The 15,700-nt window shown below is 37.7% G+C and overlaps 2 protein-coding genes and 1 long non-coding RNA gene across 3 annotated transcripts; 1 reads left to right on the forward strand and 2 right to left on the reverse strand.

Annotated features, from left to right (window-relative positions):
• The first annotated feature begins 3,892 nt into the window (after positions 1 to 3,892).
• Positions 3,893 to 6,596, forward strand: LOC103705182. The gene is made up of 2 exons (XM_008788809.4): positions 3,893 to 4,296; positions 6,300 to 6,596. Exon 1 carries the CDS (start codon positions 4,006 to 4,008, stop codon positions 4,273 to 4,275), a length of 270 nt encoding a protein of 89 aa, XP_008787031.1. The 5' UTR covers positions 3,893 to 4,005; the 3' UTR covers positions 4,276 to 4,296; positions 6,300 to 6,596.
• Positions 6,597 to 7,085: 489 nt separating this feature from the next.
• Positions 7,086 to 14,134, reverse strand: LOC103705181 (AT-hook motif nuclear-localized protein 10-like). Its single transcript, XM_039131373.1, has 5 exons — positions 12,798 to 14,134; positions 11,959 to 12,011; positions 9,228 to 9,359; positions 8,651 to 8,812; positions 7,086 to 7,657 (listed from the first exon to the last, which is right to left on the reverse strand). Exons 1-5 carry the CDS (start codon positions 13,312 to 13,314, stop codon positions 7,421 to 7,423), a joined length of 1,101 nt encoding a protein of 366 aa, XP_038987301.1. The 5' UTR covers positions 13,315 to 14,134; the 3' UTR covers positions 7,086 to 7,420.
• Positions 9,900 to 11,952, reverse strand: LOC120112334. Its single transcript, XR_005513841.1, has 2 exons — positions 10,285 to 11,952; positions 9,900 to 10,153 (listed from the first exon to the last, which is right to left on the reverse strand). It is a non-coding gene; the product is annotated as an uncharacterized LOC120112334 (long non-coding RNA).
• Positions 14,135 to 15,700: the final 1,566 nt, after the last annotated feature.

Consider the following 15,700-nt stretch of genomic DNA (forward strand, 5'->3'; position numbering starts at 1 on the left):
TCTAATTAACACCAACCCAAGCCATCATACAAGGAAATTAGAGTGAGAGATTTCTGCTGCATATTCTAGGCCGCACCACATCCCTATTCTTTCCTCTACGCCGTCAGTGCATAATTAGATCCCAATGTTTTCTATTTTATATTTTAATCCCTGAAATTGCATAATTAGATCCCAATGTTTTTTGTTTTTATATTTGAAGTATCAATGCATAAAAGATCCGTGATCATGTTATATTGGATCAGAATATAGCTGAATAGACACTATATGCTTTTCTTTTAAAAAAATCATTTGTTTTTCACCTTTGAACCAATTCTTACTCAATATATTATTAACTTTTGAAATTTACTCAACTTACAAGTGCAAATTTATAGTTTGATTTTGACAATTATTTCTCATGATATCGGCAATCATGTTATGGTTGTCAATCACTTTCATCCAAAGCCATGATAGGTGGAAAATATTATAACAAACAACAACATATATTTGTCCCATGAAAAATCAAAAATGTAAGTATTTTGATAAACCAAACAAGATCCAAGATGCCATAATAACTTTAATCGATCAAGGCTTTGGAAAATAGAATAACCTAATTAGTGTCATTTTAGTGGAAGAGTAAAATAAAGTCAACTATCGAAGCTCCTTCTGTCTCTCTCTCTCTCTCTCTCTCTCTCTCTCTCTCTCTCTCTCTCTCTCTCTTCACTTTTTACTTTTTCATAACTTAGCCCAATAACTCTGGAAAAGTCAACCAAATAATGAATAACTTTGAACCAGTAGTTAGCTACTTTACAGATAGTCACTAATGGTTGAATCTTTAGTTTAAAGATAATTGGGTGCCCAAAGGCAGCCTTATTGGACCTAAACTCAAAGCTGGAATATTTTGTGGACTAATACATGACCCTTGAGTCAATGAGTCCTAATGGTTAATATCTATGGGTCTGCAGCTCTAACTAAAATATTGGTTATGAACTGTTACACAGAAACTTTTATAACACCATAGAAGTTAATAATAGTTGTTGAACCATGCATTTTCAATATATATATATATATATATATATATATATATATATATATATATATATATATATATATATATATATATTATATATATATATATATATATATATATATATATATATATATATATATATAATTTGAACAAAACCAAACATATTTTAGTTAGTATCAATTGTTATTAGGTTTGCTAATGAGTTGGGCAAATCTATGATCCAATCCAATCTCGACCTAACTCGACCCGTCTTTATATGTTTTCTTACGGCCTATGGCTTGGATAGCCGTTTTGAAAATCATGTTAGGTATAAATTTGTAACTTCCAAACTAATTTGAGTTAATCCTGATCCAACCCAATCAGAAAGCTGGAATCATGTAAAACAAGTCCCACGTTTCTTCTCAAGCATTTTTCCCAATTTGCTGAATGAACCTACCTAAATAAATTCCTCTCCTTTCCCCTAACAGCCACGCCTCCTCTCACTTAAAGGTATTTAAGCTTTTATTGTTTATTTTGATGGATTCTAAATTACAATTATCTCAAGAAAATCAATTATTTATTCCTTAATTAGAAATACTATTTGTAAACTTGTTTTTTTTTTATTATATTCATTTTCTTGGATCAAATTAAATAATATATGTGAAAAAGTTAATACTTAAGTTAGTATCTCTTTATTTTCATTTAAAATTTTTAGTAGTTTTATATCTTTGATATAAATTAATATATTGTTTCTATAAAAAAAGATTGCTAAATGCTTGATTTAAACTGTAGACCCAATGGGATTTGCTCTCAACCCGAAACCAAACATTGTGGATTGGATCTAGTCATGCTGGATCTTGACCTAATCCAAATCGTTGGGCCTAAAGTTGGTCTCATGTGCACCACCCGAAGTATTCTGATTAAGGCTGTAAATGGGTCGGGTTGACCCGTGACCCGACCCGGCCCTATTTTGGAGGATTCATGGGACTGGGTCAGATTTTAAAATTGGATCCGTTCCATATTTTGGGTCGGATCTGTGTTTATTGAATTCAGACTCGACCCGACCCATTTAAAATTTTGGCAATTTTTAGTTTTCAATCTTACAACCCGACCCGACTTGAATCTGTAAAATTATTTTGGTACGTGGGCTGTAACCAGCGGAGGTATAAACAAGTTTTAAAGCCATGATAGGTTGACTCGAATCGGACCCGACCCAGATCCGAATTTTTTGGGTTGGGTCTGGGTTATACATGAACCTGATCCGATCCGAATAATCCGTTGGGTCAAAAATTGTAACGGTGTATCTGACCCGATCTTCTATTGGATTGGGTCTAGATCTAAAAGTAAGACCCGACCTAACCGATAGGCCCCGAATGCAACCGAGTCTGAGTTTGCTGGGTCAAGCATGTTTTTTTTTGGGGGTTTTTTGCATGGATACCCTTCTAAATATAGGATTTTGCGTGAATACCCTTCCAAAATTGATATTTGCATGTATACCCTCGTAAAACTCTGTTATTGTACAAATACCCTTAATATAAGGGTTGTTCTAACGGTGTTAAAAAAATCATATTTATATTAATTAAAAATAAAATAAAAATTTAAAATGGCGTTATTACGCTTACTCTTCCTCCTTCCTCCCTGTTCTCCTTCCTCGTTGGCTGGCATTTCCCATCCCTTTAGAGAATAATAAGGCCATGGGAGCAAGCTATCAAGCTCCTAAGAATTAACCCATATCTCCTTCCTGTCTGCCTTGAAAACCCACCATAAATTCACTTAAAAACGACCAATAGTACCACCACCCACACAAAAAAAAGAAGCGACTCTCTTGTTATCACAAAGCAAACTCATTTCTCTGAGCTTTTGCTGGATTTTAGGTGGCTTTGTGCAGCCTTTATCCTGATTTTGTTTCTCTTTTTCTGTTTCCATTACCACCAACTCGATCAGTGCTGTTAAAGCCACCTACTTAGCATCATTTCTGGTCCTTAGACAAGCCACCTTCTTTCCAACTCAAACCAGCAGTCCACTCTCTCTCCCTCTCTCTCTCTCTCTTCTGGGCCCAAGAGATTCTGAAGCAGAGCACAGCTGTGTGGAGCTCCTGTCATCTTCTTCTTCTGGCACAAGCACCGCAGGGGGGGGGGGGGGGGGGGGGGGGGTGTTGCGCGGAGGGGAGGGGAGGGGAGGGAAGAGTAAGAGGGAGGGTGAAGATGGGGATGGAATTGTAAGGGTAATAACGTTATTTTAAATTTTTTTATTTTATTTTAAATTAATATAAATGTGATTTTTTTTAAACCGTTAGGACAACCGTTATATTAGGAATATTTGTACAATAACAGAGTTTTACGAGGGTATACATGCAAATATTAATTTTGAAAGGGTATTCACGCATTCGATATTTAGAAAGATATCAATGCAAAAAACCTTCTTTTTTTTTTGCTAGAAAAATGGAAAGAGGTGGGTAAGGAGAACCTCACCCGCATAGTAACCCCCACGGGGCCCCCTTCCTATTGGAGAGTGTTCGATATATGTAGAACATTTTTTTACTCATACCCTCCCCACCCGTAGGGAGCCCCACCAGTATGGCAGCCCTTCCATGTGTGTGTACATCACACCAGCACCATCTAAATATCGGCGGACCACATGATGACTCCACCGAGTAAACGAGACGGGGGGCATCCGGTCACCACATTTAATCGACTCTCAGGCGTTTCGAACCGGGGCCACTTCGGTGAAATTTTAGCCCCGTTCTAACTATGCTACCACCTCGGTAGTGGGTCAAGCGTGTTTGATGCCGCGAAAATTGTACGGATGAATTGGCATATAGTTTTCATTTGTTTTCATGAAAAATGGTGCCCCGTGCGATGCACGTGCCAGGGAAGCAGCGAAACGGATATGGACTCCATCCAATTTAACAATTCGGAGTTTCCACCAAGCGATCCGGGTCTTTTGCTTTCTTCATCGTCGAAAGAGAGGGGAAATCTCGAGCTAGGGTTAGGGTTTCGGGGAGCTCGGAGAGGGCGGCCATGGCGATGAGAGCGTTCTATAACGAGATCAAGGGGATGAAGGTGAGGGAACTCCCGGGCTACCTGAAGCCGAAGCTCACGTGGGAGCACATCAAGAAGACGACCGACCAGGCCGTGGACCGCTACATCGAGAAGTACATCGAGACCAGCTCCGTCGAGCCTCTTTTCCACGTCTGCATCGGTGGCATGATCTTCTCGTACCTCGTCGCCCTCCCCGAGGAGCGCCGCCACCTCGAGCACCAGCAGAAGCACGCCGCAGGCGGCCATTGATTTCTGATATTATCTTCCCAGGTCCACTCGACATCCTAGCCTTCGTCCTCGTCCCTAACACGATCTTTGATCAATTTTTCATCTTTCAGTGGTAAATCTTTGGAATACACTGTTCTTCCATTTTAATTTATCTATGTGCTCTTGTGGTTTGGATTTGAGGCTTTAGATCAATCTCAAAGGGTAAACATTTTCCTAGTTACGATGTATAAGATTTTGCATGAATAGATAATGGTGTTTCCAATAAATTTTATGATTATTGGGGCACCGCTAACATGTTTAGTTGATCTATGGTATCTTTGATTGTGTTTGTGATCCCGCACTTTCGTTTTGGGTCAAGTGGACGATTCCTGTTGCATCTTGAACACGGCTAAAAGATTATATATAAAGCCTATGAAAAAGTAAATATTGCATCAAAGGATGTATTTCTGCGTGTAAGTTGATTATGTTAAGCCGGAGGAATCTCTAAAAATATAGGTATGACAGCATGTGGAAAAACCTTAGGGCACAGTAAGAAATACCTTTCTGTGGATTACTGTTGGCATCTGCCAAATTTAGGTGCCTATGTTTGAGGACAAACCAAATCCTGAACATTAATATTCATAGTTGATTGGTAGCCAACATATATTTGAACCCCATGTACAAGAAAGTGCAAAAAGATGGTTGCTTCTGTTGTTAAGGTGGTGTGGGGAGCATATTCTGTCCGTAGAGCATGGTTTATCTATTCGATGTGTTAAATTAGGGCTGAGGGTAAAATTTTGGGCAAAGACACAAAGGGGACGCGTAGAAATAAAAATGAAAAGAAGGATAAGGAGTTCCTCTCCCTGATTTTTTTCACCTATATAGATCTAAGCTCTCTACCATTCACATCGAGGAATGATGATATGCTGAGAGTTTTGGATTCGCTTGAAGGTCTCTTGATCTTACACATGGCTGATTTACTACATCATGCTGCAAGTTTGTTTGTCTGACAAGGCTGCAAATATCGTTCTAATCATTAAAGATTTTTTTCATCTATAATCATCAACTTGTTCAAGTGTATGAGTTTCTACCCATGGTGGACGACTTAACTGCATACGTTCAGATGTTAATTTATTTTTTTTATAAATTTGATTCAAATAACCTTGAGAGGCTTGTTAGTCATAATGATAGATAATTATTAGAAATGTTTTGTCATGTATTTATGCTTATTGATTTTGTTTTTAAGGACTACTTAATGGACGATAAGATTAAGATCTATTTAATGAGCTAGAAAAGAACAAGGGAACAAATTTTGTTGATAAAATATCAGGAGGCGGCCATGATAGAAATAAGATGAAGAAAGACAATTTATTTCTTGTTTTTTTAATAAAAAAACTATGTTGTTTTAAATAAATTCGACAATGTAAAGTGCAAAGAAGACTTGATTGGAGTTTTGAGCCTAATTCATGGACAATGTATGCCTATGGTATCATGGTGACAACCGATTGGCATGTGGTAAGATGGTAATCCTTTTTAAAAGTCTTTTTTTAATATGTATATGTGTATGTGTATACATATGTATCTTATGTTTGTGTTTCTGCTTTATAAGCTCCAATAGTGCGAGGGGCACAAAGTTTGAATGGGGAGTAGAAACTAAACAGTTAGTTGGAAATTTTATGAAGGTAGCCAATAATGTGCCTCTTTTTTATCTAAATTTTAAAGTAAAGTCTTATCATTAAGTGTACATGATAATATACATGCCATTGTATGCTCTCTTATGTAGCAACTATTGCTGCCCCAATGTGTCTGCGATCAACCATGTTTTATGTTTCCAAATTCTGTGAAGATCAAGCATTGAGTACAAGATGACTTTGCACATCCATGGCAATCATTCAGGGTCATGCTAATTTCTTTGTGCAATTACAATTTTTTATCGGATGCCTTTGGACACTCCATTTCCATCCTCTAATTTTGTTTAGTGGTTTATATTTAATTAAACGAGGATTATTCAGCTTAATTCATAATGTTCAGATCGAACCTGACTCAGTGACCTTTCTTCTTCTCAGGGTTGGAGATCTTTTCTGTGGTTGGTTGGGGATGGATATCTTATGCGCGGTCTTCCCCAGACGGTCATCAAAACTCTGCTTTTTTGGTGTTTTATTCTCATGGACTGCACAAATAAATGGAGTTTACTGTGGATTGTGATTTTCTTTCCAGTTTCTAATTGATCAATTGCGATCTTTTCAATTTCTACTGGATGCCTTCCTAAAATGCCCAGCGCAAACATTTTATGATTAATGATTTGCGCGGCAGCACATTGCACTATTATAAATGCTCATTCTGATTGGTCGCTGTTCTTCCAAGTACCGGTCGTTAGCCTGCAAGGAAGCTATGCATACGATGATAATGTTGTGCAAGCATGGGATATTCGTTGGTAGATAAGATTTCTTCAGTGTTCAAACAGCTTTACATCTACCAATCAAAGAACAGATTCCCTGTCCGCTGGAAATTATGCTGCGAGGGATAAACTTAAAGTGGCTTTCAAAGAAAGTACCGGACCTCAAGAGCCAAGGTAATTAAGCCTTGCATGATAACAAAACTTGCTATCCATTTTGATTTCTGTGGCTCACTTCTTACATATTCAAGCATTACCAATTTGGAGGGAGCACACTGACATCAAACAGCCATGGGATGCTTCACCACTTTTCCCAGCCGGGTTGATGTCTTTGATCCAATTTCAGATAAGGTCAGCTAAGCAATCCATGATATATTGCTAGCTTCCATTAGCAGTTCAAAGTGCAAATACATTACTGTTAGCGTACGAGATAGATAGTTAAAGATGCGATTGCATGGATGATAATGTCTAAAGACTAAAGAAAAAAAAAAACCAACAGGAAGCATCAAGGTCATTACACAGACGATAAGAGTTGGTCGAACACACATGACCATATTGTCGATACATGGGAATATTTCCGTACAACACCTTCACACACATTATAATAAAACCGCATGCAGCTGGAAAGATAGAACAAGAGCTCCGTGAAAGCTAGATGTCTCTTTCTCTCTCTGTCTCTAAACCGACACAGGATGGTGGGAAAAGGTAAACTACTAGCTAAGTTACACAAAAAAGAGAGGAAGGAACAAGAGGTTCAATTGCAATTAAGATTACAAGTAGCATCAGGATAAGCTATTTCCACGGCATCCCAGACAAACCCTGTTGGTTGCTGTTGTTGCAGGTGCCCGTGCTCTGGTTCAATGGGCTTCCAGGCCCGCCGGAGGATTCGCTCAGCGTGCCTCGCGAGGGTGGACTGTTGGCGCCCGCTGTCCCACCAGGGGCAAGCTTTCCAGGAGCCGACGCAGGCTCTGAAGGACTCGTCTGCTTTGGCTCTTTCTTCCCATCAGCTATAAAACTGCCCACCACAACCTGCCAAGACCAATCGATTGCTTTCACCGAGAAGATAACGGCCAAAGAAACTCTTGGAGGGTGGTCTGGTGAAATAAAGTTTCAATGAAAAAGCTGAGAAACTATCATATCGTTCCTTAGATTTATCACAACCTACATATGTCATGCTTAATAGGTAAGTTTCTTCAAACCCCCATAGACAGTAAGTTTCCCATGTACAACCTTGTTGTTTAGGTGCATTAGGTTAGGCTAATGTAGCATTCTAACATTATAAAGGAAGCATTTAATCCAGGGATGCTTTGTGTGAATGAAGACAGAGGAGTTTAAGCTGTCATTTTTTTTCAAAATTCAGGTATGGTGATATCACCAATTGCTTACATGTTTCCTTTGAAATTGCATTCTAGCATGCCATATAAAATATGCGTAGCTCAGCGAAGAACATGAAAATTAGAATATTCACAAAGAATGATATATTGAGAGAAATGTGCCCTGATCATCATGGAGAGACCAGATAATGAATTATTATAGCCCATGGTCTGTCAGATAATTATTAATAAAATACTCCAAACGCCAATGTGCAACAATCAAGATAGCACATGAACACATCGAGATGTGTAAATAGCAGGAAAGCATGGTGAAATATCCTTTCAACTGATTTTTATATACGAGCCTATAAAACATCATTTCCCAGTATGTTTTCTTGCTTTATATAGATCTGATGACAGTAAAAATGTTGATTTCATGTAATTTTATGGTAAAACCGAACCTAGTTATTCATTATTAGCAAACAATATTAATGGCTTAAAAACTCTAAGCAAGCAGTAGGTGCAGAGTAGATGTTAGCTGGTGTACAGCTTGCGTTAGGGTCATGAGGATGACAAAGAAACACATAAATGAATGTGTTATGAAGCATGCTAAACTCACGGAAAATATTAGCTCACCAATAAAAAGATTATGCTAAAGGATGATAAGCTATGAGCTCATAGTTCGACATCCTTAAATAGAGAGACAAACCTGCACCGGGGATGCTGCTGTTAATTGTCCTGCCACTCCACCACCTAAAACACGGCCATCAGGGCCTGCCAGCGAAACACTCAGACCACCTGTTCTACTACGCTGGCCGCCACTCTCTGACAGCAAAAATGAACCAGATAGTGACAATATCTCAAATCGGCCCTGCATATGGAATGTTTAAAAAATAAAAGCAATTAAGCCACCTCTAAAATTGATAACAAAAAAAATCCACAGAATAAATTCAGGAAATACAAGTTCAGGTTTTCTTTTCAAATATATGGAGTCATTGGTATCCTGTATGTCAAAAAGTAACATCATTATTACATTGTTACGACATTTAAAACATGCACAACTCACTATAGGAGTGCAATGTTGCTAACAAGAGGTGCTTGAATACCATCTAAATGCCAGCCTAGTTAAACACCAATTAGCAGGTTCCTGAGTGCCTGAATGCATCAGTATAAAGCAGAATGGAAAAGGAGCAGCTTGATTTCAAGAATATAATAACATGTAAGCTTATATTGGGTACCACAATCACTGAAAATAATTGATTGTCAAATCAGTCACAGTGACAAACCTCGTAAGTTACTGTTCCACCAGAAGTTGCGGCCTGACGAAGGGTCACATTAGATATAGCACCATTTGCTGAAAGGATGCAAACTGCACGTGGTCCATGCTGAGAAAATGACATGATCTTTGACGACACATCCTGAAAATAAAAACAGAATAGCTATTAGCAGTTGGATGTTTTGGGTCCTGGTTATAGGGGACCACTTTTGGATTCTCAAAACAAACTTCTTTTTTTTGGTGCAGAAATAAAATACAGGCATGGTGCAGAAAAATAATCTAAAAGCACAAAAAAGTTATTTAAAAAAAAGAGAGATCAAATCTAATAGAATACTTTACAAATACAGTAGCAAAGTTGCTAATTGCAACTTCAGCTCCCAGTTGAAAATTATTAGTATTAATCAAAAATTTTCATTGCATAGGGAGTGTCAGATATAAAAAGTTTTTCTTAGGAAAAAAAAAGAAAATGATGCTGGAGTTCTGCTCTCCAATTGGTAGAAAAGCAACAAAATGTCTACCATCATATCTGATAATATAATTAGTTAATTACATATGGAAAACCATCCAGCATATACCAGTATGCTCCTAAGTCCAAAAATAGTAGCAGATTATATGAACCACCACTACAGATGATGATATACCAATTCCAGGAACACCAGCTCTTGACTAGACAAACAATCCATAAGGAAAATTCATTTGCCATGGTATATCAACAGGATGTGATTCAATAGCTTTGATTTGTTAGCAGTAAGAAGTACAACATTTTTTGCCATTGGAAAGCCGTAACACAATCATATGAAAAGATAAAGGTGCAACCAACTAACTGGTTCACCTCCTCCACATAAGGTGATTCAAGAAAGCATAATATATGCAAATTCTAACGCAGAGCAGATACACCTAAAATCATTCCCCTGTCAAGGAAACCCCCTCGCTGATCTGTAAAAAGGTAGAAAACAGAAATAAAATACACTGAAGAAACAAGCAGTCAGAAACTTATATTCCAATCAACGAAGATGGTCTTCCACATTAAAAAAAAGAAATTAATTTCATTGATATGTTAAAGTTACCTATGCAAATCCAGAGCAATGTCAGAATAATAAGGAATTCCATATATCTAAGTTGAAACGGATTTCCTTGTTTCCCAAGAGGTGACCAAAGGTTTTTTGAGCAAAGTTCATTTGAAACCTTTTTTTTTTTCCTTCCAGAAAGTTTCTAATGTTTTCCATCAACGGACCCCAAAATAAGGTATCTTCAAAATAAAGCAAGGACATAAAAAGGACAATTGCCATGTATAGCCATCCAAATGGACCTTAAGGCCTAAACACACATTACCCATAGTAAAGAGGCTACTCATAACTTGAAGTAATCAGGTATCCTGGAAGTGGCAAGAAAGTCAAAATTAGGCACTATAACAGAATACATCATGGATAACTTCTTAATAAATAGCACAGCAACAATGACTAACTGGAAAAATTAAATTTTGTATCCCAACCATAAAAATGCCTTTAAATAAATAAAACATTTCTGCAATCTTAACCATCAAAAAATTCTTGACCAATTAATCATATTCAACTCCTACACCTAAGCCCATGCAAAACTTGCAAGATGTAGCTTATACAAAACATGAAAGAAACTAAAACTGCAGCACAAGTTTCCCTATGAATTAAAGAGAAGAAAAATCACTATTACTAAAAAACTATTTATACAATAGGTAATGGTGCCAAATAGAATCAGAGGCATGATAAAACCATCTAATTCTCAAGCCTCCAACCATTTCAATATTAAATTGGAAGGAAAAAAGATCAAAACGTACAAAAGGAGGCATCTACGGGAGAGTTCACCTACAAGTTGCATGAGAAAGGTCAAGAACAAAAATGAGCAGAAGGAATTTTACGGCCTCCAAGCATTCACAAATATAGTTAATTATATGGTTAGGATAACTGTAAAGGCATTCACATGGAAAGAAAATTATGACAGGTTAAAATTTGAAAAATTAAGACTGTTCTCAGTTTAAAATCAATCCTCTGTTGTTGGTAAATCTCCGGTTAAGGCAATGTCAGATGATGCGCAACATACAACTTCAAGCAAACGATGCATGTGCCTGTAAACGTGGATGATCAGTTAGCATTAATGGAAAACTGCCTTATTTATAGCAATGCCTAAGTCTCAGCACCCAAGAAGCTCCTTAATGATTCTCCTAATGCAAGAAATCATTCACACAATAAGCGAGAAGAGCAAGGTTGATTGGAAATGCATTCATTCTAAGTGATACGATAATAAATATGTTCTAAGAATACTGACTTCATGACTGCATCAAGTAATTAAAACCATTAACTAAAGTTACTAAATAATTATCCGAATATATAATGTGCAACCACTGGAATTTCAAAATGAAAGTACAGAAATTGTATATTGAGCAGTCACTAATTCGTATATTGAGCAGTCACTAATTCGAAACAATGATTTAGATAAGGCATTTCTTAGGATCCAACAATAAAGAGGCAAGTGATAAATTATACACTAATCACTCGTAAGCTCAAAGAGAAACAAGATCTCTTTCCTTATGAAAATTACGGCAGCATAGTAGCTGTAAAGAGAAAATGATGAACATGATATTATCCACAAAGCACTGGGTGTCACAGAAATCCAAGAAAAAAAAATCTCATCTAAAGTGAAAAAATATGGTAAATGCATTTTGCTCAAGCAAAAGAATCTCAAAATCCAGAAGAAGAAATCAATACCTCTCCAGCCTTAACTGTAATAACATGAGGTGTAAATCCAATCCCTGCTGATCCTGTAAAGTATTGATGAATCTCAGCATCCATTCATATTTATAATCCAAGAAAGTCATTTAAAATTAAAACTTACAGCTATTAACAGGTTCAATAATTAAACAAATATACACAAACACAAATAACAAGGTCACACTGTCAGAATCTGCAAAGAGGCATCTCTAATCTAGGACTAAGGAAGCTAACTGAGAAAATAAAAACCTATCACCAATGCAAGTTTTATCAGAAGTAAATGCAATTGATACAAAAGAATCAGTAAATCTGACAAATCATCAACATCACATAAAACAAAGAAATCACAAGCAAAAATTCAGAATTCAAACTATGCCATTTGTTGGATAAAAGGTACTTACTGTTCCAGCTTTAGCTGGACTATTCATAACCACAGCATACCTAATCATGCATTATTAATAACTTAAACTAAGCACAACTCCATGCATTTCAGTATTGAATCCATCATTTCTCAAAAATTCTATAATTATGCTAACATGAAGAAGGGCATAATGGTAATTTAGCAACATTTCATCCCCTTCCTGTCAGATCTACCAGAACACTCAAGTCCCCCCAACATAAACCAAACAGCCTTTCTTTATCCTTTTGACAGAGTAATCACTCCTCTCACACCCATCAGACCCCAGTTTTTCTGTCAGATCCCAAACAAGTAAAACCCAGATCGCTAAAATAAGAACTCTACCACATCAAAAAATCCAGAAAACATGATGGATGCATATAAAATTCCATGACAAAACAAGCCCCGTAGGCAACAAAAGGAGAGATTTTGAGAATACCCAGAGCAGCCATCTGCTGCTTCTTGCCAGAGCCAGGCGGCCGGCCTCTTGCTTTCTTCATGGCCTCTGCCGAGGCCGATGACGCCGGGTTCCCTGCCCCAGCAGAGGAATGAGAGAACCCTCCTGAAGCAGGTGAGACTGCTGCAGTTGGAGATGCAGTGGTCAATGCGAGAGCCATGGCACCATCAGGCCCGTACTTCCTCGGCCGCCCTCGCTTCCGTTTCATCGGCTCTCCCATGTTGATGTTCAGGCCATGTGGCGTGATCGCCGCTGGGGAGGGACCATCACCGCCTCCGGTGCTCCCTCCTCCTCCTGTTCCTGCTCCTCCTCCTCCTCCTTGATAAGGCGGAGGTGGAGGAGAGCTAGTGGTGATCGGCTTGTATATCGCCGTTCCATCTGGAGCGAAGGCCAATCGCATGCTCTGCATCGATGGCTGGGACTGGACAGGGCTTTTCTGCATACCTACGTTAAACGATTCCCTCCCCGACATGATTCCAGTCTCAGATCTTACTTCCATTTACCCGAAAAGGAAGCTTTAAACACCACTACCTGATAATTCGAGCTCTATTGCAACCCCAACCCCAAGAATTCCAGTTAAAATCGAGTAGAAACACACTCCAGTCCCCTTTTTCAGTAGAAAAATATGTTGTTCTCGAAAGACTTGAATTTTGCTCTGTTCCCGCGTCCACCAACAAGATCAGGAAAGAAAACAGTACAAAGATCCGATTTTTACCGAGAACATCTACTTAAAAAGCTCCAGAACCCTAACAGGAAGCAAGAATTCTCAGAAACCATAAACCCTAGGCTCCGAAATCAGCTCATTAACTCCAAATTACAGCAGCAGCAGCGAGACATAATTTACAGTACAAGGAACAAGGTGGAAAATAAAATCAAGATACTAACAGAAAAATCCTAAAACCCAAAACTTAATACGAGATTAAAAAAACGGCTGCAGTAAAAATAACCCTACTCCTATCAAGATGCAGCAAAAAAACCCTAGAAATTACGTGCCCGGACGCCGGACCCTCACCAAAATTCCTCCTTTTTTTCCGAATTTCACCAGAAAATTCCCGAAATCCGCGCTATTATCGGAGAAAAGGCCGGGAAATACGGGAAAATCGGGGAAAACGGGTGAGAAAGGAGCGGTTTTGGTAAGAAAAAAAGCACGAAAACTCTAGACCCTTGTCGGAGTGCCCCTAAAAGCCCTCACCCCCGGCGAAGAGAAAACGGACGAAATCCAAACCCTCATATTTCTCCCTCCCCTTCTTCGATTTTTCCCCCCTGTTTAAATTTCTCACAAACCCTAACCTTGGAGGGGGCTTTTTGAAAAAATTGGGGAAAAAAAAAAGTTAAGTTAAAGCGGGCCGAAATTGCTTTCGTACAAAATAATGTAATTATAGGGATTAAATGCCATTAACCTGCACACCCCGACAAATTCCACAATTACCTTTTACTCCCCCCTCCTCTTGCGTAATTTCCTCCTTTTATTACCTTTTACTCCCCCCTTCCCAAAGGTGCTGCTCGCTAACAAAGAATTAGCCAATTATTATGCATGACGTCAACCCTCCAGCAAAATTATGTCACCATGCACAAGCCTTTACATTTTCGCAAAATCCAACATTTATTGAATATTATTATGACAAAAAAATGAATCAAAAATCTCAAACAATAGTAACACCATCTTTATTGTTTATACAAGTATATATTTTCAAATATTCACCATATTTTTAGTTATTAAATTGAAATTTTACTCAAAAAAACAATTTTAATGGACAAAAAATATATAACTATAATTATTAGATTTACATGTGATGACGGTATAAAAGATATAATTTAACCTATTTCTATTACAAATTTTGTGTATTACAAATTTGATTTTTCAGAACAAAATTTTATTTTTTTCCTTATTCTCCTGAACCTTGAAACAACTGAGCTCCGAGTACATACACAAATAATGATTAAAAAAAATTAGATCCTAAAATACTTTTGTTGACCAGTGAGATTAATTTTGTGGCTGAAGTTAGAACATTTTAATATAAAAAAAATTATAACTTGTAGTTCTTGATGGATGGAAGTTTCTTGCTTTTACATTATACTTATCCTACGAAGAAGCAAATACTAATTATTTAAGTCGTCTAAAGGGATAAGTATGAAATTTTAAGGATTATGACCACCCTTTTCAGAGAAAAGCCTAGGGAATCTTTTAAGTAGCTGAGAAGAAGACCTTAGAATTCAATTATTGGAGAAAAGGAGAGGGGAAAAAAATCAAAGCCTTATCTTGACTTTGGGTGCCTTTTTTTTTTTTCATGTCCAAAAGGCACCTGTGTGTTAGGCATCAAAACATTAGTGTTGGGTTGAAAAAGTGGGGTTCCTTCAAGGGAAAAAAGACAAGTACTGCATGTGACCTTCTCTCTCTCATCTCATTTCGCCATTTTTCTCTGCAGTCTTCAGTACAGAACCCAACTCTCCCTTGCCTTCTCCCTCTTGTGGCTGAAGATATTTAAAAGCAAGACCTACCCAGGTCTCTTATGAAACCATGTTAGACATCTGTTATTCTACTCAAAACCATGTACTAATAGGCCTAGATATTGGATGTTTATGAAAGCAGTGCATGAAAAAAGAAAGATAAGAGTGCAAGTAATTTATTTTATTGGAATAATAGGATGGAAGCAGGGGATCTTCCCTACTTAGGCAAATGATTGGTTGCATGAGGTAAACCTATCGGTTGGCTCATGAGTAGAATCTTAGAGTGACTTGCAAGCAACTTATCTTTATTTGATGGTGTGGCATGTAACTTTTGTGGGTAACTAACCTTTCACCCAAGGATTCAAGTGGGGGCCACCAAAGTGGTAGCCTAGTGGTACCAGGCGTAATTTCTATCCTCATGGTTCCAAGTTCGAGTC

Source organism: Phoenix dactylifera, chromosome 11, assembly GCF_009389715.1.
Source record: "Phoenix dactylifera cultivar Barhee BC4 chromosome 11, palm_55x_up_171113_PBpolish2nd_filt_p, whole genome shotgun sequence".
Taxonomy (NCBI): domain Eukaryota; kingdom Viridiplantae; phylum Streptophyta; class Magnoliopsida; order Arecales; family Arecaceae; genus Phoenix; species Phoenix dactylifera.

Coding starts and splice junctions, on each gene's coding strand:
- LOC103705182 (XM_008788809.4), top strand. CDS start 4,006: ATGGCGATGAGAGCGTTCTATAACGAGATCAAGGGGATGAAGGTGAGG.
- LOC103705181 (XM_039131373.1), bottom strand. CDS start 13,314: ATGGAAGTAAGATCTGAGACTGGAATCATGTCGGGGAGGGAATCGTTT. Junction 8,813..9,227: donor GTGGAACAGTAACTTACGAG/GTTTGTCACTGT, acceptor TTCCATATGCAG/GGCCGATTTGAGATATTGTC. Junction 7,658..8,650: donor CAGCAGCATCCCCGGTGCAG/GTTTGTCTCTCT, acceptor TGGTCTTGGCAG/GTTGTGGTGGGCAGTTTTAT.